This window comes from Rhinichthys klamathensis, unplaced genomic scaffold, assembly GCF_029890125.1.
Source record: "Rhinichthys klamathensis goyatoka isolate OS25496 unplaced genomic scaffold, OSU_Roscu_1.1 h1tg000076l_1, whole genome shotgun sequence".
NCBI lineage: Eukaryota > Metazoa > Chordata > Actinopteri > Cypriniformes > Leuciscidae > Rhinichthys > Rhinichthys klamathensis.
In genome coordinates this window covers 4,753,949-4,778,924 of record NW_026606618.1, presented here as the reverse complement: position 1 = coordinate 4,778,924, position 24,976 = coordinate 4,753,949, and the positions used below count along the sequence as shown (strand labels likewise).

The following is a 24,976-nucleotide window of genomic DNA, read 5'->3' as shown; positions in this document are numbered from 1 at the left end:
CTAATAATTTATTATGAAGTGCATCTTCAGTCAGGCAGCACGTCACGTGAGCCGCGCGCAGTCATCCTCTCGCGCTCAAAATACATTCCGCGCGAAAAATCACTTTAGAGACGCAGATAAAACCGTCGCCAAAACATTAAAATAATTAAATATTTTTCTCTAAATAGTTCGAATAATATCATACATCGGTGATAGTTATTACATTTTGGATAGTTTTCTAGGCTGGAGTGATTGATTAGAGTAGAGAGATCACACACTCGTCAGGTAAGTTAACGTTACAGATGATTCTGTGTAGATTCTTGCAGAGAGGTAACTTAACCTTACATAAAGTATTTTTTTTTTAGCTTTTGTGAATGAAAATAGTTTTATATAACCTATTATATCTCGTTTCAATTATTGTAATACAATGCTTTCATTATGAACGATGTCACGTTAGAGCTAATAGTAAGCTCAGTGATATTTTTTAATTGATTAACTTAGCATGTGCGGGTTTGTATTTGAATAGATCATCAGTCTACTGCTAAATACTCTTCATACAGTGAGATTATGGCAGCTTCAGGGAGAAAACAAAACAAGAAGACCAAACACACTGACAGCTCCACAGACCTGAAAACGTTTGACTTCAAAAATCTTGAGGAAAAGAAAGGAAGCGGATCTGAGGATGATACGAGAGATGGTGTGTCTGTGTATTTTATTACTAAATAGTTTATTTTATAATTATATACTATTAAAAAAAAAGAAATTGGTGTTACAGTGATGGCATTAGACGTAATACCATGGTAGCGAACACACACACACCGGGAGCAGATATATAAAATGTTTATTTAATTTAAATATAATTATATATTTATGTGTGTGTGTGTGTGTGTGTTTATATATAGATAGATAGATAGATAGATAGATAGATAGATAGATAGAAAGGCCTAGATAGAGAGAGAAATAAGTGAAAAGGTTTTACCATGGTAATTAATGATATAATTAAATCGAAATTAAATGTCTATATAATTTATATGTATATGAGAGAGAGGGAGCAAATTATATAGCTGTGAAGCATGTTTAATTTTGTTCTAATGTATTAGAAACTCCAATCATTGACAAGCTGACCAAGAAAAGATCTGCAGAGGCGTTTGATGATGATGAACTAGTACATCCTGGTATGGGGTAAGTCAGCAAGATATATAAACCTAGCCAAAGTTATGAAGCCTTTCTCTGGATCGAAAAATCATTTGCTGTCCTTTATCTCAGGAATGAGGTTCAAAATATGCTGGAAAGATTCGGTGGTAAGTGAAGTCAACAACTGCATATAGTCTGCGTTGAAATACTGTTTAATACTCAAAAACATGACTGAACTGCCATTTAGCGGACATCAGCAAGGCCATGCAGACCAAAAGGAAACGCTTGGAGGTTCTCACCAAAAACTCCTTAAAAGGCAGCACTCTGAAACTGGAGCAGATGTGGAAATCCCAGCAGAATCAGAGGTAAATGAAAGCACTGTATGGAAAATGACACATTCTTCTTTATTCACATCCACTCTGATGTTCATGTTGATTTTTTTTGCAGGCAGAAGCTGACACAAGATTATTCTCAGCAGGTGCTGTCTGTGCTTCAGCAGTGGGAGACTGATGTTCAGAAATCTGAGGAGCAGGAGGAGAAACTAAATGTAAGAGCAGTGCGGGTCCTCTTTATATGCATAGGACGCCCCCTTGCTCTCAAGAATGATTTAGGGCTGTGTTTTAGTTTCGTTTTTGATTTTGCCTTCCTACGATTATGAAAACATAATGCCACTTTCCGTTCTTTTCCTTTAAAGCGGTGCGCTGTCACCCAACATCCAAATCAGTCCAAACATGTAACGTCACGTGTAAAAGCTTATTGAGCTTCAAAAGAGACTGTTCAACATGCGGCTTTTTGTCCGCGCGATCTGAGATAGAGAAAAACACGGACAGTACAGTAGGGGTGGGCGATATGGCAAAAATGTCATATCACTTTTTTTTTTCAGGAAAATCTCGATCCATGATTTTTATCACGATTCTTTTTCAAGTTGGTTTTACTATTTTGCAAGTGCACCTTTAGTCCCTGTGCGCTTCGGGTGTATGTACTCAGAAAAGCACATGTTAGAACAGAAATGTTATGCGAATATCATGCGAATGAAATGTTTAACTGGCAAGGCTTTAAAGCACATGCAAATAATGAACTGCAAATGAATTGCAGTGTCCCGTAGGCCTACCTCTGCATTAATATGTGATTTGTATGTATGTCGCGTTGGACAGTATGTTGGGACGGCGGTGCCAGAACTGCAACTGATAGAATGCACTGTAACACAATACTACAATATTTCTTCAAAAGCAGATCGTGGAGACATTTTAATCATCCACGATTAAAAATCGTGATATCGCACACCCCTAAAGTACAGGTTACTTTGGGCTTCAGGCGTGTGCTTAAACGGACAAATACACAAAAATGAGTCAAAATGTCTGTCTTGGGGACTTTTTTAACCTAAACGCATTCAGTTATGTCTTCAGTAAACATAAGCAGCTGGGAAAGTAATCGAATGCTTGCCAGTGTATTAGATCTGTCCATTTGATCTTAAAGTGACAGCAGCCTAACTGCGTTCACACCGCCGCCGGCGAGAGCGTCAAAGTGCCCGGAAGTCATTAATTTTCAATGAGAGCCGGCGGCGAGGGCGGCGCGGCGCGTCTTGGACGGTGAGAGCGGCGAGGAAAGTTGACGTCATGTCAACTTTATGGTAACAAGCAATGACTCGGAATGTAGAAGTGCTCCGTTTGAGAGAATTCCAGAGAACGCAGTCCTGTAAACTTTGGTTCCGACCACATTAGTTCCCAAGCAAAAAAGAAGGCGCGCAACACTATTTATAGGCAAGATTTTCGTCCTAGAACACTTTTTCAGCGGGAATTCAAATTATAATAGTACTTAACCATGAACACAAAAGCCACACCACACAAATGGCTTTTAATTTGTTTATTTCATTAGCAAACATGTCACTATAATTGTTAAAGTCAATTTAAAAAAAAAATTCTAAACACATTAGAAATGTTAGAAATGTATTGCTAAAACATATTACAAAGACTGTGAACTGTGAAGTACTGAATTGTGGAGCTAGATCGTTAAACAGTTTTTCACCATTGATATTTTACGGATTTTTTGGGCGGGGCTAAAACGGGGCTCGATGACGCACTGGAGCCCCTGAGCTCCTGGACACGCCCCTACTTGATGACGCACTGGAGCCACTAAGGCTGTCCGCTCCCCTAACAATATAGAGCACATTCACATCTGTTTTGCCACTCAATCTGAGTTACGGTCAGTACTATTAGTTACTACAGCAGCCTACAGATTGCTAGCTAGCTATGCCTTCGTCACAGAAAAGCGTCGGCCTACTACCTGGATGCGATCACCGGATCACATACAAAACAGATCGGTGTCCTTATTTAAATTTCCGAAAAACGATTACATCAAGAAGAAGTGGATTCATTTTGTGAAGAGCCACCTTGATGGAGAGCTGAGGATCACTGCCAAAACCCGCCTCTGTAAGTGATCATTTTACACGGGATAGTTTTATAAACTTTCGTCGGAGACAACTGAGACATTCACTGATAATCCGTTGTAACTGGTGAATGGGGCCGAACTGACTATCTTCCGCCTCGGCATTCATCCTCCCGTCGCACCGACAACTGGTGCCATCATCGGCAGTGCGTGCCCACCGTGCGAGCATCTATTCCGGCTGTAGAGTTGAGTGTGGCGACGGCAGCTTTCCCGCGAGTGGGCGTGGTTTCAGTGCAGCCAGCGGACACGCCCCTAGCGTTTGAGAGCAGAGAATACTGCTCATTTTTTCAAGATTTTGATAGCTTATTTTATGTACTTGCTGACTTTTTTTATCATTCAAATTTGGCAGGGTGGCTAATAACACATTTTTCTGTGGTGTGACAAACTCAGAACACATACAAAATTTTGACTTTACAGGGACTTTAAGTTCTTTCCATCGATCAATTTTCTGCAAAAATAATGATCGACATGCTTGTTTGCTTTGCGGCCCCTTTAAATACAGTTTTAAAAAAGACCACGCATTCGATCTACGTCAGAGCATCAGAGCGTCCACGAATCTTTCCACGGCGTCGGCGGCGGTGTGAACGTACGGTAATAAACCTGCTGCCATCTGTGTCATTTAATGTTAATCAAACAACAAAAGAAAATGAGAGAATCATTTACTGCTCTACTCTGAATAACATTATTACTTTAATAAGAACCAATGTATATTTAATTTAAATACGTAGAGTGAAGACTATGAATTTTTGTATTTATTATTATTTTATTTTTTTACATTTCATTTGTCTTTATTCAATTTCTATATAGTAGGCTATTAGTAGCAGTAGGTTAAATTGTTCATTTAATTTCTTGTATTTGTCCTTGTAACGCAGTTCGTTGTTATGGGAAGAAGGAGGCGGGAACCCGGCGAACTTTAACACACATTTTAATACCAAATTCAAAACGAAAGTAAAAGACAGCAGCCCCTCACGGACGACTGCTGTCACATATAATAAAACATAAAACACAACAAGTCCAGGCCTGTTCCTCTCTCGATCTCCACTGTCGTCGCTCCTCCTTTTATTCTTCCGCTCCTCCGTGAGAGATACGAGACCGGTGCGTCGCGCAGGTGTCGCTCATTATCAATCACTCCACCGGCCTCGCGCTGCTCTCTCACGCCCCTCGGCCTCATCCTGCTCGCCACAGTCCTATTGTTTTGATTTTTATTGTATTACTGAACGTTTTAACTCACTGTTGTTGGTTGACAGTGAAACTGCTCTGAAAGAATAGATTAAGGGGTTTGGGGTCATTTGGTTTTTTTTATGAACGCACTGACAGGGGCCCCCAGACAAAGTTTTGTCAAGGACCCCCAGAAGTCTAGGACCAGCCGTAAGTAAGACTCAGTAAGAGCCAGACATTCGTCATAAAGATGAAGCCAAGAAGTTTTAAAAGTTGCAAGATATCATTTTGGGTCACAACATCCCACTAAGGGAATTGTTAATTCTAGGATTAAGGGTCTCGTGAAAAAAATAATACCTCTTTTTGGGATATCTAGCAGCCATTTAGAGATATTTGATGTGAACGTCTCTCACTTTGCCTTTGAACTTCCTAATTTCTGTTTTCACAGAATTTGTTTCGCCAGCAGCAGAAGCTCTTCCAGCAGGCAAGGGTTGTGCAAAACCAAAAAATGAAAACCATCAAAGACCTGTATGAGCAGTTTGTCAAGGTTACTGATGCAATCATCACTTTAATTATTTGAAAATCAACCAAGACTTTTTTTTTCATCATTTGGCTGACCGAGGGAGGTCTTTCATTTCTGTGCAGAACATGGAGGAGATGGAGAAAAGCCACGAAGCCTTCCTGCAGGGCACCCAGATGGAGCTTAGAAAGGAGATGGCTCTTCTGCAGAAGAAGATAATGATGGACACTGTGAGTGCTTCACAAAAAGATTTCACACAACAGAGTTTAGACTCTGAATATTAAACATGGCTGCTTTAAATAGTCTTTCAGTGTAACGTAATTAATGCTACATCACCAAAGTAACTAAACCAGGCTTGGAGCTCATTTATGAAAAACAAGAAGGAATTTCTGTAAATTGTTCATAAAACATTTTTTTTATTTTTACATAAATAGCAGATTCAGTTCAATGTAAGAATGAATTTCAAAACAATGAAAATGTATTTAACATTTATGAACAATGTTTTTATTTTATTGTTACAGCAACAGCAGGAGATGGCCACTGTTCGGAAGTCCCTCCAGTCCATGCTGTTCTAAAAACATCTTTCTGTTCTAATGTCATCAACAGAAATGTGGTGTGGATGACTTAACCTTATGTTCTAAAAGGAAGGTTTCTTTTAATGAATATGAGTTTATAAGTTATCTCTGTTTTGTTTTTTTACATCACTTTTTTCATTTTAATAAACAATTGTACTCCTGTTGAATTATATAAAATTATCCAAATAGATTCTTGTGTATTTTTTTAATCTAGCGTCAAGATTAAAGGTTTTCCTTCCTGTGTTTAGGAATTTTCTATTGAAACAGAATGGTTTGGGTGGGACATGTCAAAGAGCTTTCCCTTTTTTAAAATGGCCCATTGGCTTGTTACATCACAGCCACGCATCTTTTTTTTTTCTTTTTTTTACTGCTTGCTTGTAGGTTACAGATGGCGTTGGGTGGGATATTCTCATTATAGAGAGCGTTTGATTGGACAAAATTATGTGTAGTGCAGGATGAGCAATATTTGGGGGGGGGGAAGCCCCGAAGAATCCCATTAGGGGAAAGTTTTGAAAAAGACCAATTCTTTTTCTCACGTGAATAGGGTAAAAATGTTAACCTTTAGATATCATCATGAAAATTACTGAGTTGATTACTTACCTCAAGACAGACGAAAAATGTAAGTTTTTTTAAATTGTTTGTTAACATGGGCAAACAGTGCATAATCTAATTGCGTATGTGCTAATTTGCATAAATAACACAACATATCTAAACATTGGGTATAGCCAGGTGAAAATGTATTGTAGAATCTTGTTGACATCTTACAGTAAGACTATAGAGGCAAACAAATGTCACCATAAGGGGCAGAGATTCAGCCATTCATTCAAGGTCCACTCGACTGTCACTCGGGTAAGAAAGATTTCCTTTTGTTTCTCCTACGTGGATTAACTGGATTGTCTGATCCCGAAAGCTTTAATTTTACCTACCTTTTGTCTTCTGGATTCTCCTTACCCGTGTCTCGATCTTGTTCTTCCCTCAGACTCATCCCCTAGAAACAGACCCAGACCCAACACCATCTCTGCAATAATAATTAATAAAGGCTGGTTTCTAAAGTACTTCTTCCTGCTCCTATGTATTAATGCTCATGGGTAGCCTAAATGGTTAAGTATGTTACTTTTATATGTCAACAAGATTCAACAAGACATTTTCACCCAATGTTTCAAGATCTGTTGCGGTATTTATGCAAATTAGCTCATACGTAATTAGATTATGCACCGTTGGTCCAAACAATTAAACAAACTTGTAATACACATTTTGTTTGTCTTGATAAGTAATCAACTGAATAATGTTCATGGGGATATCTAAAGGTTACAATGTTTACCCTATTCACGTGAGAAAAATGAATAGGCGTTTGAATAGGCTAAATTTGGGTCTTTTTCGAAACTTTCCCCTAATGGGATTCTTCGGGGCTTTTTTCCCTTACTCATATATCGAGGAGACATATTGAGGATACAACATCAGTTGAGTTTGCTTCTGTTGCAATTTGTTCAAACTTTTTTCATAAAATGACTGGACTATTGAATAAGATAAGGCTTTTTCTTTACGTGAGAGTAAGAAAAAATAATATGTTTCATTTAAATACAACTATCCATGTGCCGGAAGTGGCGTCACCGGAAGAAACCTCGAAAGTTCTATGGCGGTGTTTTCCATTGTGACTTCCCTGATCGCCGACGCGGTATCTAAGCGAAGATTTTTGCTTTTCACAGTGGTATGATTTGTAAATATGGTGAGTAAAGTTAACATATTTCAATTCCATAATAAACCAGTGGAGTTTTCGTAAACTATGACCCTACGATCTAATTGCTTGTTACACGGTTACCAGCTTCAGTTAAACGTCGAATCCAACCGACTGCTTCGTCGCAGATCAGTTAAACTCCTCGGTACTGTTGTTTTCGCGCACACCCGGGGGACCGCGAATTCCTGTCAGTGGATATAATGAATAACTAATTCACTAACAAAGAACTGTACTGTTTTACTTGTCAGTGAGATATTGTTAAGTGTAAAATGTTTGCATTTAAAAGGGGCATAATTACAAAGCGTCATGGTCTTGGTGCGTTTAAAGAGGCTTTTATGTTTCTTCATGTCTTGTTTCCCCTCTTCCTACACTCAACAGCACACAGCCTGTCAGCTATAGCCAAAATACAAACACTTTAAGCCATATTCAGAAGTGATGGATAACCTACAGGACAGCTCAGACTCAGAGGCCGGTTGTCCTCTGTACAGTCCCCGGATGGAGCCAGACACTCCGGACTCCTTGAACAACGCCTGTCTGTTGAATGACAGCGAATACCTGTTTGAAGACCCTGGGCTCTCTCACGAATTCTCCTCCACTTTTGTTCCCGAGACCCCTAGGTAACATTTCATCTGTAAATATCATATTTATATAAATTATTTGTATGTTTGGCATGTAATAGACAAGTCGTCAATTCATATTAACGAGAGCAAAGAACTTAATTTTACAGCCCACTGATTCACAGAGGAAAACGACACTCTCAAAAAGATGACGACAAAAGTGTGGTAAGAGAAAAAGGGCTAGTTCACATTGCCATGCTACTATACTAATTACTAATTAAATACTCATTTCTGTAGTATGTATGCAGTACACACAGTATACCATTTTCTTTATGCATACCAGTATCAGATGTCCTACTACATTTGCTAAAATGTGCAGTGTGCATCAGAGAATACTGTATCCCAGCACGCTTGATATTACTCCGTTACAAGTAAAAATGGTAAAGACAGAGTTTTACTTAAGGAAAAGTACAGAAGTACTCGTTTTTAAAAGTAAATGTCAATGCTTTGTTTTATATTGTTGTATGTAATACTGAATCTATGCCTGCCTAGTGCCTACCTATCCTCATATCAATATCAAATTTATTTCTATAACACAGTTCCAGGGGGATTGAATGTGCACTCAATAACGTCCACAATGGTTTCGGACACTCAAATGGCTGTTCCCTCAAATAGTGCCCTATTTCAAGTTTTTTGTCTTTTAGTATGAATATGTTAGCCACACTGTTATCTATAAGCTAGTGTGCTCCAAAACAATGACAAAATTTGCATTTAGAAGACCAAACCCAACGTTGAAAATGAAAATCAGGTTGATGTCAGAATCCAACGTCAGATTGACATTGATCTCCAACGTTGGACAGACGTTGTATTGTGGTTGAAAATGAAAATCGTGTTTACATCAGAAACCAACATCAGTCGGGTTCTGACGTAAACCAGACTTTAATTTCTAATCAAAATGCAACCCCTCAACCAAAATCATCCCGACTGACGTTCCTACTTTCTACTCAAGGAGTAAAATGTACGATATTTGTCTTTCAAATGTAGTGAAGTTAAAGTAAAAAGTTTCCAGATAAAATCATGCTCAAGTAATGTACAGATACTCAAAAAGTGTACTTAAGTACAGTAAATATACTTTGTTACTGTCCACCTCTGCTATAGACCATTTCAAGGACGTAAAAAATAACAAACTCGTTGGAATGCTACTGCGCATGTCTGGCCCTGAATCGTTTCCGGTGGCGCCATTTTAGAACCACGGATCTGTGAAAACCATAGGTGAAAACAAGCTCGTACTTTTTAAGTCTAGCAAAAAGGCAAGTTAAAGTATTTCCAAGAAGTGAAAATAAATGATAATTAAAATAATTGATGACCCTTTTAAGACTTTGATGCGTTAACTTTTTACCTGAATAGTCTAACGGATCATCTGATTGCGTGTTGCGGCTGCTTGCGTGTACACGAGGGTCGAGAAATGCGATAAAAGCATATCGCAGTCTGGATGCTTACAATTAATTTCTTAGCGGAAAGGTTGGGAACATTTATTCGTACAATATGGATGACATCTGTCTTGTTTGGTGCAGATGAAGCAAGTCAAAATAGCGTCAAAAACGTACTTATGGTTTGTCCGACGAGGTTACGAGTTGGCATTTCACTTGCATTGCTGGGTTTGTCAGTCTATCTGCAAATATTCATATTTATCTGTACAGCTCTATTCAAAATACATATCGTTTCACAGCAGCTTTACAGAACATCCATGTATATGAATGCTAAATGTACGCTAGTAAACTAATCGCTATATGCCATTACTCATTTCATACGTTTCCAAGGGTGTGTGTTTAGTTAGGTGAAGTTGTGCTTCACGGTGTGCGAGGGTTTAAATGTCCTATCTGAGCCATTCATGTGGTCACAAAAAAATAAATAGAAGGTGAATGCAATTTAAAGCTGGCTGTCTTTATTTTCTAGTGCCCGTATTAGCCATTTAAGAGAAACATAGATACATGCAGATTAATAATTGTACAATTAAGAATAAAAACACACAGAATACACTTTTTAGGTCCTTGAAGGTAAAATGTTCTTTTATGGTTTTCAAATAGTCACATACAGATTTGCTGTGTGTGTGTATGTATATAGGTGAAACTTGAAAAATGAGAATATCATGCAAAAGTTCATTTATTTCAGTAATTCAACTTAAAAGGTGAAACTAATATATTATATAGATTAATTACATGCAAAGTGAGATATTTCAAGCCTTTATTTGTTTATAATTTTGATTATGGCTTATGAATTCAAAATTAGAATATTATGAAAATGTTTTCACAATATTATTGACACCTTTTAAGTTGAATTTTTTTCACTTATATCACAATATCACTGTGATATTGTCACAATATCACTTTTGCATGATATTCTAATGTTTTGAGTTTCATCTGTAGTAGTCAACATTTGAAGTGGATCAAAGAAGTTAATCAAAGTTGTCCTAAGACAAGAATGGGGTTTGTTCAATATTAATGTATAACTTTGATGGAAGGGTTAGGTCTCCTTCAAATGTTGACTACTGCATTTATTCATAAATACATAAACAAAAGAAACATCCTCTAAGTTTCAACAGCTTTTATTTTCAGCAAATTTCTTATTATGTGTAAATACTTGTATGAACAAAATGCTTCAACAACTGAGACAACAACATAAAACATTTCACAGAATGTTTTTTTTTTTTTTTTAACAAACAGAAATGGAGTTATGAGTCTCTGAACAAAGGGGGTCAATATCAATCCTCAAGTTTTCCAAAACATCTAGGGCTTCATACAGTGTCTGCAGAATTATTAGGCACGTTGATTTTCTGATCATATTTTTTTTTTCAGGCACATTTTATCAATTCCAAACCACATTAATCTTAATAACTACTATTCATTTTGTATTTAATCATTTACAAGTGATATATAATTGTTTATGAAGGCTGGAAATGAAAAACGCCTTATATTCAGGGTGTGCATAATTAGGCATGTTTTCTTTTACAGATAAAATAAGCCAAAAAAGAGAGGTAAAGAATCCTTAAAAATGACCCCCACTTAATAAGAATCACTAGCTGAAGTGTAGTAGAATACATGATCTTCCAGAATCTGACAGTAACTTTTGGGAGTTAATTTTTAGTCCATCTCTGCAAAACGGACTTCAGGGTAGGAGATGGACTAAAAATTAACTCCCAAAACTTACTGCCAGATTCTGGAAGATGAATTCTTCAAACAGTGGTACAAGAGGATGTGGTGCTGGTCCTTCAAGAGTCACTCTCGATCTGTCTGTCTATAGGGCCTATAAAAAAACAGTCTTCATGTATTTTACCAACTTCAGCTTGTGATTCTTATTAAGAGGGCATCATTTTTTAGGATTCTTTACCTACCCTAAGTCTCTGAGATCCTGACATCTTGCTCTTCTGGAGACTCCAGGTTGCAGTTCTGGAAAATGGCGGCGCTGGAGACTAAATAGTTCCTGATGGTTTCACGCTTAATTCTTCACGTTAATTATTTTACAGCTAACATGCGTCTTTTCTTCTCCACCTGTTTTCCTCTGACCCAATGAGCATTTCACTGTCCAATGGGTCAAGCCTTAACTGCAATTCCTAGTATTGCATCCTTCTCATGGGCATTTAATAATTTGTGACTTTTCAGTCTGAGTTAAATCTCTTTTTTTTGGCTTATTTTATCTGTAAAAGAAAACATGCCTAATAATTATCCATTATTATCCACCTGAATATAAGATGTTTTCATTTCCAGCCTTCATAAACAATTATATCACTTGTATATGATTAAATACAAAATGAATAGTAGATATCAAGATTAATGTGGTTTGGAATTGGTAAAAATGTGTCTGGGGAAAAAAATATGATCAGAAAATCAACGTGTCTAATAATTCTGCACACACTGTATGGTCACATGTGGTTTGGCACTGCAGGACGATCAGCTGTCTTCCTGTAGCAGTGTTAAGCGTCTTAAATTACAGATGATGGCTTTCCTATTGAAGACAAAAGTAGAAACAATTATTTTACTTAATCTGGTTAATGCACAATATGTAAAAAAAAAAAAACAATGCTATTATTGTGTAATACATCAGTAAATGTTGGAATTAACATTAGCCAAGCTTAATAAGTGATGACAAAATGTTTACCTTTACCTTTTGTAAACTACTGCAGTTAGCTGTTGCACACCATTCTGCAGTTGTCAACTGACTAGACAGCTTGACAACAAAAGTAAACTCCTAACTTACTTAATTACAGCCCACAGAACATTTAGAAGAAAAAAAAGGAAATAAAAACTTGCCCCTTTTCACTACGCACGCGTCAAAATGCTAGGTGCATAATATGTAAACAATTACGGTCGGACCAACAGTGCTAGCTTAAATTATGCTGTATCATACTTAAACAGTTAAAGTAGAGAAATACAAATAATCCAATGAAAAAAATAAGTTTTTTACTTACCAGAATCGTGTACCAAATGTGTACACTGTATATTGTTGCTTAGTATCCATTCTTCTCACTGCTGCAATCCAGGCTCGAATTCATATCGAAAATCTAAACGCTTTGATTCTAAAGTTAGTTCCGGGCCTGAGAGAACATCCAACCACTGAACAACATGCTCCTAATTTTAATTTTGACATGTTTTATTCGCATGAATAAGAAAATTATCGCACAATTGCCGTATATAAAGAGTAAATAAAGCGCCTCCCGCCGTTGTTTCGAATGTGCGCGCTAACTAACCGGAAACTTCTGAGGGCCAAACACGTCACTTCCTTCCATCTACAAATAGCCGTTGAAATGGTCTATAAAAACATCTGAAGTGATATGAAATTGCAAAATAACCATTTTATGTATTATATAAAAACGCAAAACAAAAATATACTTGTAAAATTACAAAAAATAGTACAATAAAAAATACCAAAAAATTAGTATGCAGTTTAGAGAAGTATGCCATTTCAGAATTCTAGTATTCCATTCAGAAGATACCATTTTTTCAATTATATTTATAAATGTTTTTATGCTTGATTAAAACGTTGTTTTTAATTTTAGGCGACTTCGTCCTGTTTGGATGAGAAAAAATGGGAAAGACGAGAACACATCCCAGGATACCTCAGCACCACTCCAGCCTCCCTAAGAACAATGAAGCGGCGCAGACTGGAGGACTCAAATGCAAGTGCTCCGCGCGGACACTCCGGCATTACGCCGGGAGCAAATGGATTTGTAACGGCCTCGTCTCTTTTACACTCTGATTTCACATGGTTGGAGTCTCCACGTCCAGCAACCTCCTCTGCCTCTCATGTTTCTGCATCTTGCAAGCCTTCATCCTCAGCTGGGTCTTCCACATGTGCATCAGATCAAACTAGTGATCCGACATATTTAAACGAGCTGCTAGTGACCGGTCGCACCTCTATGCAAAAGACACTAAGCACAAGCAATGGAAGGGAACCGAGGTCCAAAAAGAGCATCTATAGCAAGACCAGATCTAAAGCCTCTAAAAGTACAACATCACACTTCCCTTTACTCGCCACTGAGGATGAAGCTTTACTGCTGGACGCAGGTACAGTTAACCAGGATCCAAACGTTTGGATATTCCTCATCAACCTTTCTATAATGAGTCTTTCTGTTCGTTTATAGCAAAGAGAATGCAAGGACCAGCAAGTTCACCTGTATGTCCGATACCTGAAGATATTGTCGTCATAGAGGATGATGCTGATGATGTTATGGTCCGCTCCGTTCAGATGGCTGAGGATGAGGCGTATGCCAAAAGCCTTCAGGTACGACTCGCTCTGCTGGTCCTTATCGAGCAACAATAGGGAAGTGACTAACTCTGTTGTTCTGGTGTGTGCAGGAACAGTTTGATATGGAGGAGCGGATGGAGCAGCAGAGGCTACAGAGCAGATCGCCAAGTAGAAACAGCCTCAACCATATGGTCAGTTTATTCGTATTGCCGTTTTTCTTCCGAGCGTTGAATGATGGTGCTGTGATCATAGGCAAACAGAAAGTGATGCAGGTTTCATGCAGGTTGATCCGTACGTTGGCTTGGGCTGGATCTCTCCTTGGGCCTCATTGATGAACTCGGCTTCGTTCTCACATGGACACACTGAGCTTTCAGAGCTACAGCAGGCCATCTTTGGAGAACAACCCCGTAAGTCACCATAGATGATCCAGATATATCAGCTCAAATAGAAATCATTTGATTCTGTCCTGATGATTTCATTTGAATTAAAGATTTTAATCATTTATACATATTATATACTGAGAAAAAATAATAATAATTCAGCAGTCATTACTCCAGTCTTCAGTGTCACATGATCCTTCAGAAATCATTCTAATATGCTGATTTGCTGCTCAAGAAACATTTCTTATTATTATCAATGTTGAAAAGAGTAATATTTTTGTGGAAACCGTGATAGATTTTTCAGGATTCTTTGATGAATAGAAAGTTCAAAAGATGCATCTTAAAAAAAAAAGTATTTATTTCTTGATAAAAAAAAAAAGAAGACCTTTGAATGATAGTGTTAGTACGGAGCCCCTAAAGGGACCTTTGCAAAAATAAAAAAATGCACGCGATACTTTCTCGTGAACACGTAAAAGTCGGTATATTTTTATTTTTGCCAAGGTCCCTTTAGGGGCTCCGTATGTACATTTTTTTATTTATGAATGAACACATTTTACATTCAGTTTTATTTAATTTTGGACAGGCAGACAGGGTCGTCGGCAAACCAGCAGAACTCATAATTCCCGGCGCAGACCGGCCGCCCGCTCACAAACGGACTTGTTTGATGACAGCCAGGGAAATAATTATGAGGTTTGAGTTATGCTACTTTACAGAAATCACATGCTTAATTATTGCGTGCTTCCTCATCTTTGATATTGTTCATTGTTTTATAAGGCTCTCTTAGCGTTCGAGGAGCAACAAGGTGCTGTAGTATCCAAGAACACTCTGACTAAGGCCGAGATCGAACGGCTGCCCATAAAAACCTACGATCCCGCACACAGCGCAGGAAAGACAGAGTAAGTCACAGAGCAGGACGCCACAAATGAGATTTCCCATAATGCAATATTGTAATCATACTCTCTTTGCAGCTGCCAGATCTGTTTCAGCGAGTACAAGGCGGGTGAACGACTCAGGATGCTTCCATGTCTCCACGATTACCACGTGAAATGCATCGACCGCTGGCTAAAGGTCTGGCTCGCTTTAACGACACAATCCCATAATTCATTTCAAAGTCATGTTTTGCTAATCATTTTTCCTATTTTCTTACAGGAAAACGCCACCTGTCCCATCTGCAGAGCGGATATATCAGATATCAGTGGTGGTTTTTCTTGAGCGCGCACAACTTCAGGACTCAGTATCTACCTCACAGCTGGTCATGTGACTCCGTTTGTCTTTTAGTCTTATTTTAAGTGTTATTTAACGCTTTTTAAATTAGTAATATTGTCTGGTGTTTGAACCAGCATAAGGCACCGCCAAGCAACTGATTTATTAGAAAGATCCTTCTAAAACATATCAGATATGAAAATCACACCAGTGGCAACAAATCGACACTGTTAGCAATAGCGAAATTCTCATTTGTTGATCTTCAAATAAAATCAATTTCTATACATTTTTGCCTGTTTTTATTGTAACAGTGGTATTTTTTGTAATGTAATTAGGAGAATAAATTATACATGTTGCTATTGCAGTCATACTATTGTTATTGTTCTGTTGTTTATGTAAATGACAGGCACAAGCGCAGCATGAGAGTTTATTCACTCCGTTTCGTAATATCGCTTCTTCAAAGTTCTGTACTTCCGGAGGTAATACAGCGCTTCGAGCTCTTTCACCACAAATTCTCCTCGGCTGATGAGCTCTTTGATCTTCTCTGGGTCTCGCACATCTTTATTCTTGGCAAACGCAGCCCTCAGTCTATCTCTGAAATAGTCGGCTCCTTTCGGATACTCCCGTCCAAGAAACACCAACTTCAAGCAGAAGAATCATAAGACAGGATTATGACTTTCTACTGCCTGGAGTCACAGATGTTTGCAGGCAGTAGAAATACTTAAATATGTTTATTTTCTTAAAATAAAGAAAGGCTGTGACTAGAACGGGGCTAGTTGTCACACTGTTTACAACAATTCATATATTTGAGTGTATAGATATTTTGGAGGTCATTCTGGGTATAGACAAAAGTTGTTTTGCTGACATTTCACTGTAATCGAACTTTTGACTCAAAACCTTGTATTTACTAAGGTTTAAAACCCCTGTGACTTACAATTTTAAACTTAATTTAGTGACACATGTATGTGTACAGTATATTACATATCACACACATGGAATTTAAAAGCAGAAGGGGGCAGTGTACTCACAGTTTTGTACAGTTGCACTACCTCTGCTCGGAGTGGATTGGCCATTTCCCAGTGATAATTCTGATCTCAGCCAAACAACCTGCGTAAACAGCGGACTAGTTGCCTCTCATTCAAGGTTTTTGAAAGGCAGACAATCTCAAGACTGAATACTGATAAGCTTTAAGTTGTAACAATGAAAATAAAAGGTCAAGAGTTGTTTTTAATCTACTTACTTGCTAATGTGTCATATTGCCCTTTGGACGCTTTGAAAACCATAAGCAGGAGTGTTACATCTGCGGTCGTCGAAAAAATGAAGTCAAAATAAAAGTCCTCAAAAGTTTAAATAAAGAATTAATACACTAGCTGGCTACGAATAGAATGTTATTACTACTATTATACGTTAAAAGTATAAGGGTGATATTTACATAACAATATACATTTTATTTACAGACCACAGATATTTTAGGCAAAATAAAAGTCCTCAAAGTAAAAACAAACCTAACGCCTGACATAAAACAATTGTCTACGCATAGCTTTTGTTTTGCTACAGTCATGCTTGTAGTGAAACAGAAAAAAAGAAAGAAAAAAAAACCTATACATGAATGCAGAAATAATTTATTAGGAATAGGAAGACACCTTACAAATGCAGATTCGGTGCACAGTGTACAGGACAATGTTTTTGAGTTAGTCTTTTGCTTTTTATTGCCAAATGCACTGCCAAGATCATATGAAACTGATTCAAAAGAAGTCATGTATTGAAGCACTAGCATTCACACAATCTCCATACACTCCTTTTGAAGCTGCAAAACACCTACAACTCTACTCTTATCCAAAATCACCAATGTCCTTTCATTTTTAGCATGTGGTTTGCACAAATAATCTGGACAACAATTTCAAACGAGTACAATTCAAAAGTGGCAAAATCCACGCTGAGATGTTTCTTCACTATCACATTCATGCTTTTTACATCCTAAGTGCCAAAACGTGTCATTTTTTCCCCCTATAAACTAGTCAGGATATACAAAACACACACCTTGGAGAAAAAACAAAGCGTGTTCTCTTCCTTGCTATTTGATTATAAGGCATATAAATCTTACAAAACACGCTTTATAACCTAATACAAAATTGTGTGCCAATATGACAAATGGAAAAGCAGACTGTGAGCGGTGGTCTGCAGAGTAAAGGCACTAGTAGAAACTTGAGCTACTATCCGTCCTCTGTTTCCGGTCAGTATTGCGGACCGCCGCAGTGGGAGACGCGGGTCCATGGATGTCTTTAATAATTGGCTCGCAGTCGTTTGTTTTCTTCCTTCAGTCTCTCTATCTCCTCCACGAGCGAATCATTCACCGAGTACTTCTCAATCAGACCATGGATTTCATTCTGTAAAAGATAAATGGCACTATTAAAGAGGTGTAATATTAATTTTTACCTTTTAATTTCTTTTTTCTAGCTATTTAATTATGGATTTGGTTGGTAAAAGAAACATGTACCAGCTGAATATAGAACTGGCGAACCATCTCCACCTGTAGATTAATGATGTCTCTATGACTGGTGTCCCTGGAGGAAACAACAAACAGTTTCGAGTTAGTTTAGTCAGTAATATCAAAATGACTAAAGAATGTCTGCTTTAATTAGTGCATATACATACATAGTTTCAATTCATAAATTCAATAAATTTGATGATAATAAGAAATGTTTCTTGAGCAGCAAATCAGTATATCAGAATGATTTCTGAAGGATCATGTGACACTGAAGACTGGAGTAATGATCCTGAAAATTCAGCTTTGCATCACAGGAATAAATGACAAAATATTATATTTAAAAAAATATAAAAATACAAAACAATTATTTTAAATTATGTTTACCCAGTCTGTGACCTCTAAATGACGAATATGTGGTGACTCACCTGAAGTCCTCCAGTGCCTCGTGGATCATGTTACGGACAAAGCTCATCTGAACGGCGGTGAGTGGAGCTCCACGGCCCTCGGCTACAGATACGACTGCTGCAGCTGGAGCTTTAGATCAAAACATCTGTCACACATTGTGTCCCATTGAAATGACTTTTAATCTAATTGTGGCCCATTCAAACATACCGGGTGCAGCTGCAGGAGGAGCTCCGCTGACAGGCGAATCATAGGTGAGCTGGGTGAGCAGATCTCTCCTCTGATTGGCCTCAGGAGTGTTGAGCGGCTGCGTGGACTGAACGCGTGTGCTCTGAGCAGCAGGTGGCGTGGTTATGACATCATACTCCTGGCGGAGGCCGTTATTTTTCTCCACCTGTCAATAATCCAGAGGAAAGTAAGTTGAATTCATGAATACAAAAATGTTTTGGGATGATAATCAAAACGAGTTGGACCTTGGTGCCATTCTGTGCATCAGTCTGTTGTGGTGGGGTAGTGATTGGCTCCTCTTCTTTGATTGGTGGAGGAGTGTGAACCACAGATGGACTGTAGCAGCGACTTCCTGGAGTGCCCAATGGGGTCTTCCTCTGGGACGACCCACCAGGGAAAAGAGGTAGGTATTCAAAGTCTAGTAACACAGAAAGTGCTTATGTTGGTAAAGGTAAATAAAACCATGTTGTTTTGCTCATTACAGTTGATTCAAATGTCGATAGGAAAAACTTGCCTTTCTTTCCACTTGATGCATCACTCAGTCTGTGCCCTTTGTAATCTATAAAGATATGGTTTAATTAGTAAATATGTATATACATGTGTACACACACATACACGATCAATGAAAAGTTTGGGGTCAGTAAGCTCAGTATGTACTTGTATTCATAAAGGACCAATTCAATTGATCAAAAGTGTCATAAAGATTCAATTTCAATATTTCTTATAAATGCTGTTCTAATCAAAGAATCTTTAAAAAAAAAATTATTACAGTTTCCACAAAATATTACGCAGTACAACTGTTTTCAACATTGATGATAATAGGAATGTTTCTTGAGCAGCAAATCAGCATATTAGAATAAATTCTGAAGGATCATGTGACACTGAAGACTGGAGTAATGATGCTGAAAATTCAGCTTCGCACCAGGAATATATGAAATTGTAATCATATTTCCAAATTTTACCGTTTTACTGTATTTTTAATCAATAAATGCAGCCTTGGTGAATTTTTAAACAGTAACAAATCTTGAAAATGCCAACGGTAGTAAGTGTACATTTATTAAATAGAGGCCAAAGCTGTGAAAGACCGGTTGGAAAAGTTCCCTCACCATCTCGTACAGGTGAAAAGATGTCCAAGCTGTTTCTGCCGACTGTGAACCGGTCAGTGCTGTGCTGACCTTCTGCTTCCCTCGAGAACATATCTATACTGCCTCCTACGTGTCGAACAATCATTGAGCCATGTAATCATTGCACGCCACATTCATAATCTCTTGAACTCTGCCATACATGATTGAACATAATAAACAAAGATGAAAAAACTCACCATTTCTTGAAGTTGGAGTATCACCAAAACCATGTGTTTTGAAACCTGCAGAGAGGATGGAAAAGCACAGTATGGACCCATGAAATGAGAAGACAAGGACAATATATGAAAAATGCAAATGAAGCAACATCAGCGATTTTACCATCATTAAGTGGGGAGAAAATATCCAGGCTTAGGCTGTTCCGACCTATGCCGCTAAATTTCTCCACGTTGGGCAGCTGATCTTGACTGTGCTGACCCTCGCCCTCTCGGGAGAACATCTCACCTGCAGGGCCTATAAGAGACGACACCGTTCAGCACCGTTAAAAATCATTACAAAAGCTACAAACAAGGCTTTAATGCCAACTGAGCAAAAATAAAACCTTCTATAGCCATAAAGAGGAAGGTTGACCTGTGACTTGGGCTTGGCCATCTCCAGGAAATTCAAAGCCAGGCACACTTGGTGGGACTGCAGATGTTGGAGTGGAAGGTCCCGTCTGTTGACCGCTCAGTTTGACTGAAATCCGCTTATTTGATTGAGAAGACTTGCTGGATGTTTTAGTGGACTGTGGAAACAGGGCTGGATTTTAAATATGCTCTATAGTCAGAAGTATTCAGAAGTAAACATTATTGAATATAGGGACAATACTGTATTTTCAAGGAAAATGTGTATCTTTTTATTTTTTAAAATAATTAATTAAATCTAATAAATTAAAATTTCGAATGTCTTATAAAACACATGGCATGTTACATACTTTAATCATAATCACAATCATTTATTAAATATTCCTAGAACAGATTTTTAAATCTATATCAGATGTTACAAAAAATTAAAAATAAATCAATTATATTTAAAACATGAATTAACATTTAATTAAATTAATTCGAACTAATTAAATAAAAAAATCTAAATTCATAAAAACACACTGCATGTTACATAATTTAATCAATGAATTAAACATTCTTCATCTGAAAATTTGGAATAATTATTCCTAGGACAGACTGCTTTAAAATTACAAAATATGTTACAAAAAAAGTAAAAAGTCAAATAAAATTTAAGAAATAATTATACATGAATGAAAATGGTATTAAATTAATTAAAACTAATGAAATAAAATTTCTAATTTTATACAAACACACTGCAAGCTACATTACTTCCAAAAATACATAAATCACTAAAACAGCATAAATTACACAAAAATCATCAAAACTACATACATCAATTAAAGTATATTCTCAATCTGAATAATTAATTATTCCTAGAACAGATTAAAAAAATTATATAACAGATTTATAACTATATTATGTTACAAAAATGTGAAATAAATAAATTAATAGATTCATTATAATTCAATTAAATTAGTTCAAACTAATTAAATAAAAAATTTAATTTAATATAAAATGCATGTTACATGCTTAAAATACATCAGATGTCACAAAAAAAGTAAATAAATACAATTTAAGAAATAATTATACATTAATTAAAATGTAATTTTTATCAATTAGTTAAATTAGTTAAAATATATTCTCAATCTGAAAAATTTGATTAATTAATTGTTCCTACAACAGAATTTTTAAAGCTATTTCTTCATAAATAAATAAATAAAAATGTATGTGCGTTATTTTTGTCTTCATTTTTTAAATGTTGTCCCCCATATTCATTCATTTCTGTAATGGTGATACGGAGATAAATCAGTTCAACAAAAACAAACACTACCTCACATGAAACATGAAGGGTGCTTCTGTAGAAATGTGTTTATGTACACATAACGTAGTAGACAGCTGTACCTTTAACTTGGAGGTGGAGTTCTGGAAGCGAATGCAGGTCACTGACGTCTTGTGAGCTGTGGTGATTTTGATTGGCGCGCTGAGGTTTCTCAAATCATACAGGTAGATCCTGCCCTGCGTTGAGCCCACAACCAGTCCAGCCCCATCAGGGGTAAAATCGATGGCTGTGAGTGGAGACTCCACCTGCTTATTACGAAACACCCTGTGGGGATGCGCACACACATTAAATTAACTAAATCAAATTCCAAAATGTCCAAAATGCATACTAAATGTGATGATTTTCTTACATTTTGCTGGAGGTATCATAGCAGATGATCTTCTTATCAAGCCCAACAGTGATGAAGAGCAAATCATTGGCTGGGGAGAAGGCCAACCCTGAACACGGGGCTTTGTGCGCCCCCTCGAACAAGTGCAGCTCCTTTTGAGTGTTAGCGTCCCAGAGTGCCACAGAGCCACTGTCAGATACAGTGCCCAGCAGAGACCTCTTCACCAGCGAGTACCTCAGATCATGGATTGGCTGAAGAGAGATCACATGGTGTATTTTTTATTAGGGCTGCACGATTAATTGAAATAAAACTGAAAACTTATGGCTTGGTGTGATCATGAATTGCAAATGCCGTGATTTAATTAAATAAAAGATGTGGAGATGTGATCTCTGCATCTGCTTTGAGTCTGGGTCGCTTATAACATGCATTTGGAAACATAACATGAACAAACCATCTTCCCCAAACTTGTAATGTGAAGCGTTTATAATCGAGCTGTTACAGAAGCTTTAATGGCACTGTGCGGCTTTCCACCTATATAAAAGCTTTATGGTTTAACGTTTGAAAATGAAAAAATTAAGACAGCCATAAATATTAGTATTTTAATTTAACAATTGTACTGTAAAATAGTAATAATTCTTACTTTGTTTAATATTTCATTTAGTGATGATAATAATAATCATAATAAAAAATATCCATTTTTTCATATTGATATATAATCACTATATAATCACAAAATTTAGGGATAAACTGTGCAGCCCTACAAACAAGCAAAGCAAACCTGGAACTTTATATATATATATATATATATATATATTTAGCCATATACGTCTTTAGCCATACAAAATATTATAAAACATAACATTTTATAATATTTTGTATGGCTAAAGACATCAAACTCACCACATTTGGCCCATGGCCGAAGGGTTTGCTGGACAGGTTGGTTGTGATACTGTGGAGGATGATATCTCCACTAGTGGAGCCTGAAGCTATATAGCTATCGCCTCCATTAAAAGACACACATGTCACTTCCTCCTTGTGGTCCTATACAGAAAGAGACAAGGGAAATGGATTAGGATGTAGATGTCTGTGTAGTAGATGATCTAAACCTTCCCCTGAGTGTCTTTTGTAACTTGCAGTTATGCCTGAAATATGCAAGATATACGACAACAAACGGTTTGCAACAATGCGATACCTTAAGGGTTCGATGCAACCTTTTTGTCTTTAGGTCCCAGATATTAACGCTGTTATCCAGTCCTCCACTGACCAGGAACTGTGACGTGGAGTTCAGACTGACACGGGTTTGTTTTTTCTATAAACAAAAGGCCATTATGAGACACACATAATCTTGATATATTGAAAAACAGTAAGGTATCAAGTTTGTCAGCTCACCCCTTCACCCAGCTCCATCACTGGTACTGGTGACGACTTGAGACTGGAAACCACCAGCTTGTCCCCTATACTGCTGGCACTGACCAGGTACTGATCTGAACACTGTCAAGGCAAAGCGCTTTCATCTATGAAATAATAAGAAAACTAAGTGCTCTGTTATTAATACTTATGCACCATGTTTCTCCAAACATGTTTCTCTTTAGTGTATAAAGACCTAACTATGACTCATTTAAATTGGTATACAATACTATACCAATTTAAAATGTTATTTAAAAAAATAACAAGTTTCTATTGTTACATTAATCTTTCTTTTCTATTAGTACTGTACTGTACTGCACACTTCACTTGGTAAACCAAAGGGAATATCTCTTCTAAAAGATGCTACACACATTGTCATGTCTTAAGCATACTGGCATTACTGTGGGACATGTGAGTGATGCTGAAAAAAGAGTGATTTCACAATGAGAGAGGATACTGCTGCTGCTCCAGCACACTTGAGCCACTGGATGTGTGGCACTGTGAGGGTTGAACTGCTCCACCACCGTCATGGAGGTCGAGTCCCAGATCTTCAGACAGTCACCTGACGACACCAGCCGCGTGACATCCTCCATAGCGACGGCTGCCAGGAGAAAAAAAGATGGGACAGCTGTCAGGTGCTAACACTATCAAGTTTGACTTAAATAATAGATGATTCACTTTAAAAAAAAAAACAGTAAAGGAAAAATAGTTTTAAAATAATCATGAAATCCGACTGTGCTGCACTTTAAAGTGCTGTTAATGCAATTTTGTTACTTTTTATGATTAGCAACAGACTAAAAGATTACACTTTTTTTGTACAGAGTCTGTCATTTATGTAATTTTGTCATTTATGTGACCGGTTTAACAGACAGGCTTTTAGATTAAGCCAGGATTAGGCCTTAGTTTAATTAGGACATTTGAGTAGCTTTTATAAACATGCCTTAGACTAAACATTACAGGTGTGCATCTTGAGACAAAACAACATATTTTAAGATATGTCAGTGCAAGTTGCTTTCAGTTAAAACTACTCAAACATACATTTTAGTCTGGGACTCGAATTAAGCCTTGTCTGTGAAACCAGGGGATGGTGTAATTCTTAGTCGGGTTTATTTTTTATAATCTGAATTGTGCCAAAACTAAGCTTAAAATATCCTCAATGACTCTGACTACATTATATGCAAGTTAGCCAACAAGCATAGCAGCTAGTTCATGTCAATCTTCTTTAACTTTAAAGAATCAGATTCAGTTACATAAAAGTGACTTTAACCGCTAATTCTGACGAGAAACATTTAGAATAACCCCGTTACACTCGTTAAATATATTTTACTCTCCAATTCGCACTTATTTGTTGCTGTTCGTGTTGTTGTGCTAATAGTTTCTGCATTCATCAGCTGATTAGCAACGGCTAGCTACTTACCCTTGGTTTAGACTATAAAAAGTATGGAAAATTTGAACGCTATGCTGGTAAACACTTCACAATACATCCACGGTGATTGAGTAAATGTATCCTTTTATTTGAAAGTAAAACTTTTTCATATCAACAAGAGTTTGAACATCCGTGGCTCCAGTAAGGAACCGCCACTACGGCGCGCCGCTGGGCTCAAAACAGGCAAACATTCGGAATTACACCAACGCCAGTGTGGGGAGAGCAACTAGATGTCATTGCGTT

At 37.3% G+C, this 24,976-nt stretch overlaps 4 protein-coding genes across 5 annotated transcripts; 2 read left to right on the top strand and 2 right to left on the bottom strand.

Moving 5' to 3' along the window:
* The first annotated feature begins 73 nt into the window (after window positions 1-73).
* On the top strand, window positions 74-6,006 carry sycp3 (synaptonemal complex protein 3). The gene is made up of 9 exons (XM_056250778.1): window positions 74-264; window positions 540-676; window positions 1,080-1,161; window positions 1,246-1,280; window positions 1,361-1,478; window positions 1,561-1,660; window positions 5,165-5,263; window positions 5,362-5,466; window positions 5,758-6,006. The coding sequence occupies exons 2-9, from the start codon at window positions 547-549 to the stop codon at window positions 5,809-5,811; spliced, it is 723 nt and encodes a 240-aa protein (XP_056106753.1). The 5' UTR covers window positions 74-264; window positions 540-546; the 3' UTR covers window positions 5,812-6,006.
* A 1,412-nt stretch (window positions 6,007-7,418) lies between these two features.
* si:ch211-59o9.10 (uncharacterized protein LOC561841 homolog) lies at window positions 7,419-15,798 on the top strand. 2 transcript variants are annotated; one of them, XM_056251100.1, is made up of 11 exons: window positions 7,419-7,537; window positions 8,035-8,163; window positions 8,274-8,328; window positions 13,157-13,664; window positions 13,742-13,881; window positions 13,956-14,036; window positions 14,129-14,252; window positions 14,809-14,915; window positions 15,000-15,121; window positions 15,194-15,293; window positions 15,375-15,798. In XM_056251100.1, the coding sequence occupies exons 2-11, from the start codon at window positions 8,042-8,044 to the stop codon at window positions 15,435-15,437; spliced, it is 1,422 nt and encodes a 473-aa protein (XP_056107075.1). In that variant the 5' UTR covers window positions 7,419-7,537; window positions 8,035-8,041; the 3' UTR covers window positions 15,438-15,798. The 2 variants fall into 2 exon arrangements, with proteins under 2 accessions (XP_056107075.1, XP_056107074.1); XM_056251099.1 differs by having other exon boundaries at window positions 7,925-8,163.
* Window positions 15,799-15,841: 43 nt separating this feature from the next.
* Window positions 15,842-16,536, bottom strand: lyrm5b (LYR motif containing 5b). Its single transcript, XM_056251101.1, has 2 exons — window positions 16,457-16,536; window positions 15,842-16,069 (listed from the first exon to the last, which is right to left on the bottom strand). Exons 1-2 carry the CDS (start codon window positions 16,499-16,501, stop codon window positions 15,860-15,862), a joined length of 255 nt encoding a protein of 84 aa, XP_056107076.1. The 5' UTR covers window positions 16,502-16,536; the 3' UTR covers window positions 15,842-15,859.
* Window positions 16,537-17,030: 494 nt separating this feature from the next.
* On the bottom strand, window positions 17,031-24,904 carry nedd1 (NEDD1 gamma-tubulin ring complex targeting factor). Its single transcript, XM_056251098.1, has 17 exons — window positions 24,725-24,904; window positions 23,765-23,908; window positions 23,290-23,384; window positions 23,093-23,209; window positions 22,801-22,941; window positions 21,922-22,151; window positions 21,635-21,836; window positions 20,259-20,412; window positions 20,010-20,141; window positions 19,868-19,912; window positions 19,653-19,757; window positions 19,061-19,105; window positions 18,792-18,964; window positions 18,529-18,712; window positions 18,342-18,450; window positions 17,926-17,992; window positions 17,031-17,815 (listed from the first exon to the last, which is right to left on the bottom strand). Exons 2-17 carry the CDS (start codon window positions 23,898-23,900, stop codon window positions 17,711-17,713), a joined length of 2,040 nt encoding a protein of 679 aa, XP_056107073.1. The 5' UTR covers window positions 23,901-23,908; window positions 24,725-24,904; the 3' UTR covers window positions 17,031-17,710.
* Between the last annotated feature and the right edge of the window lie 72 nt (window positions 24,905-24,976).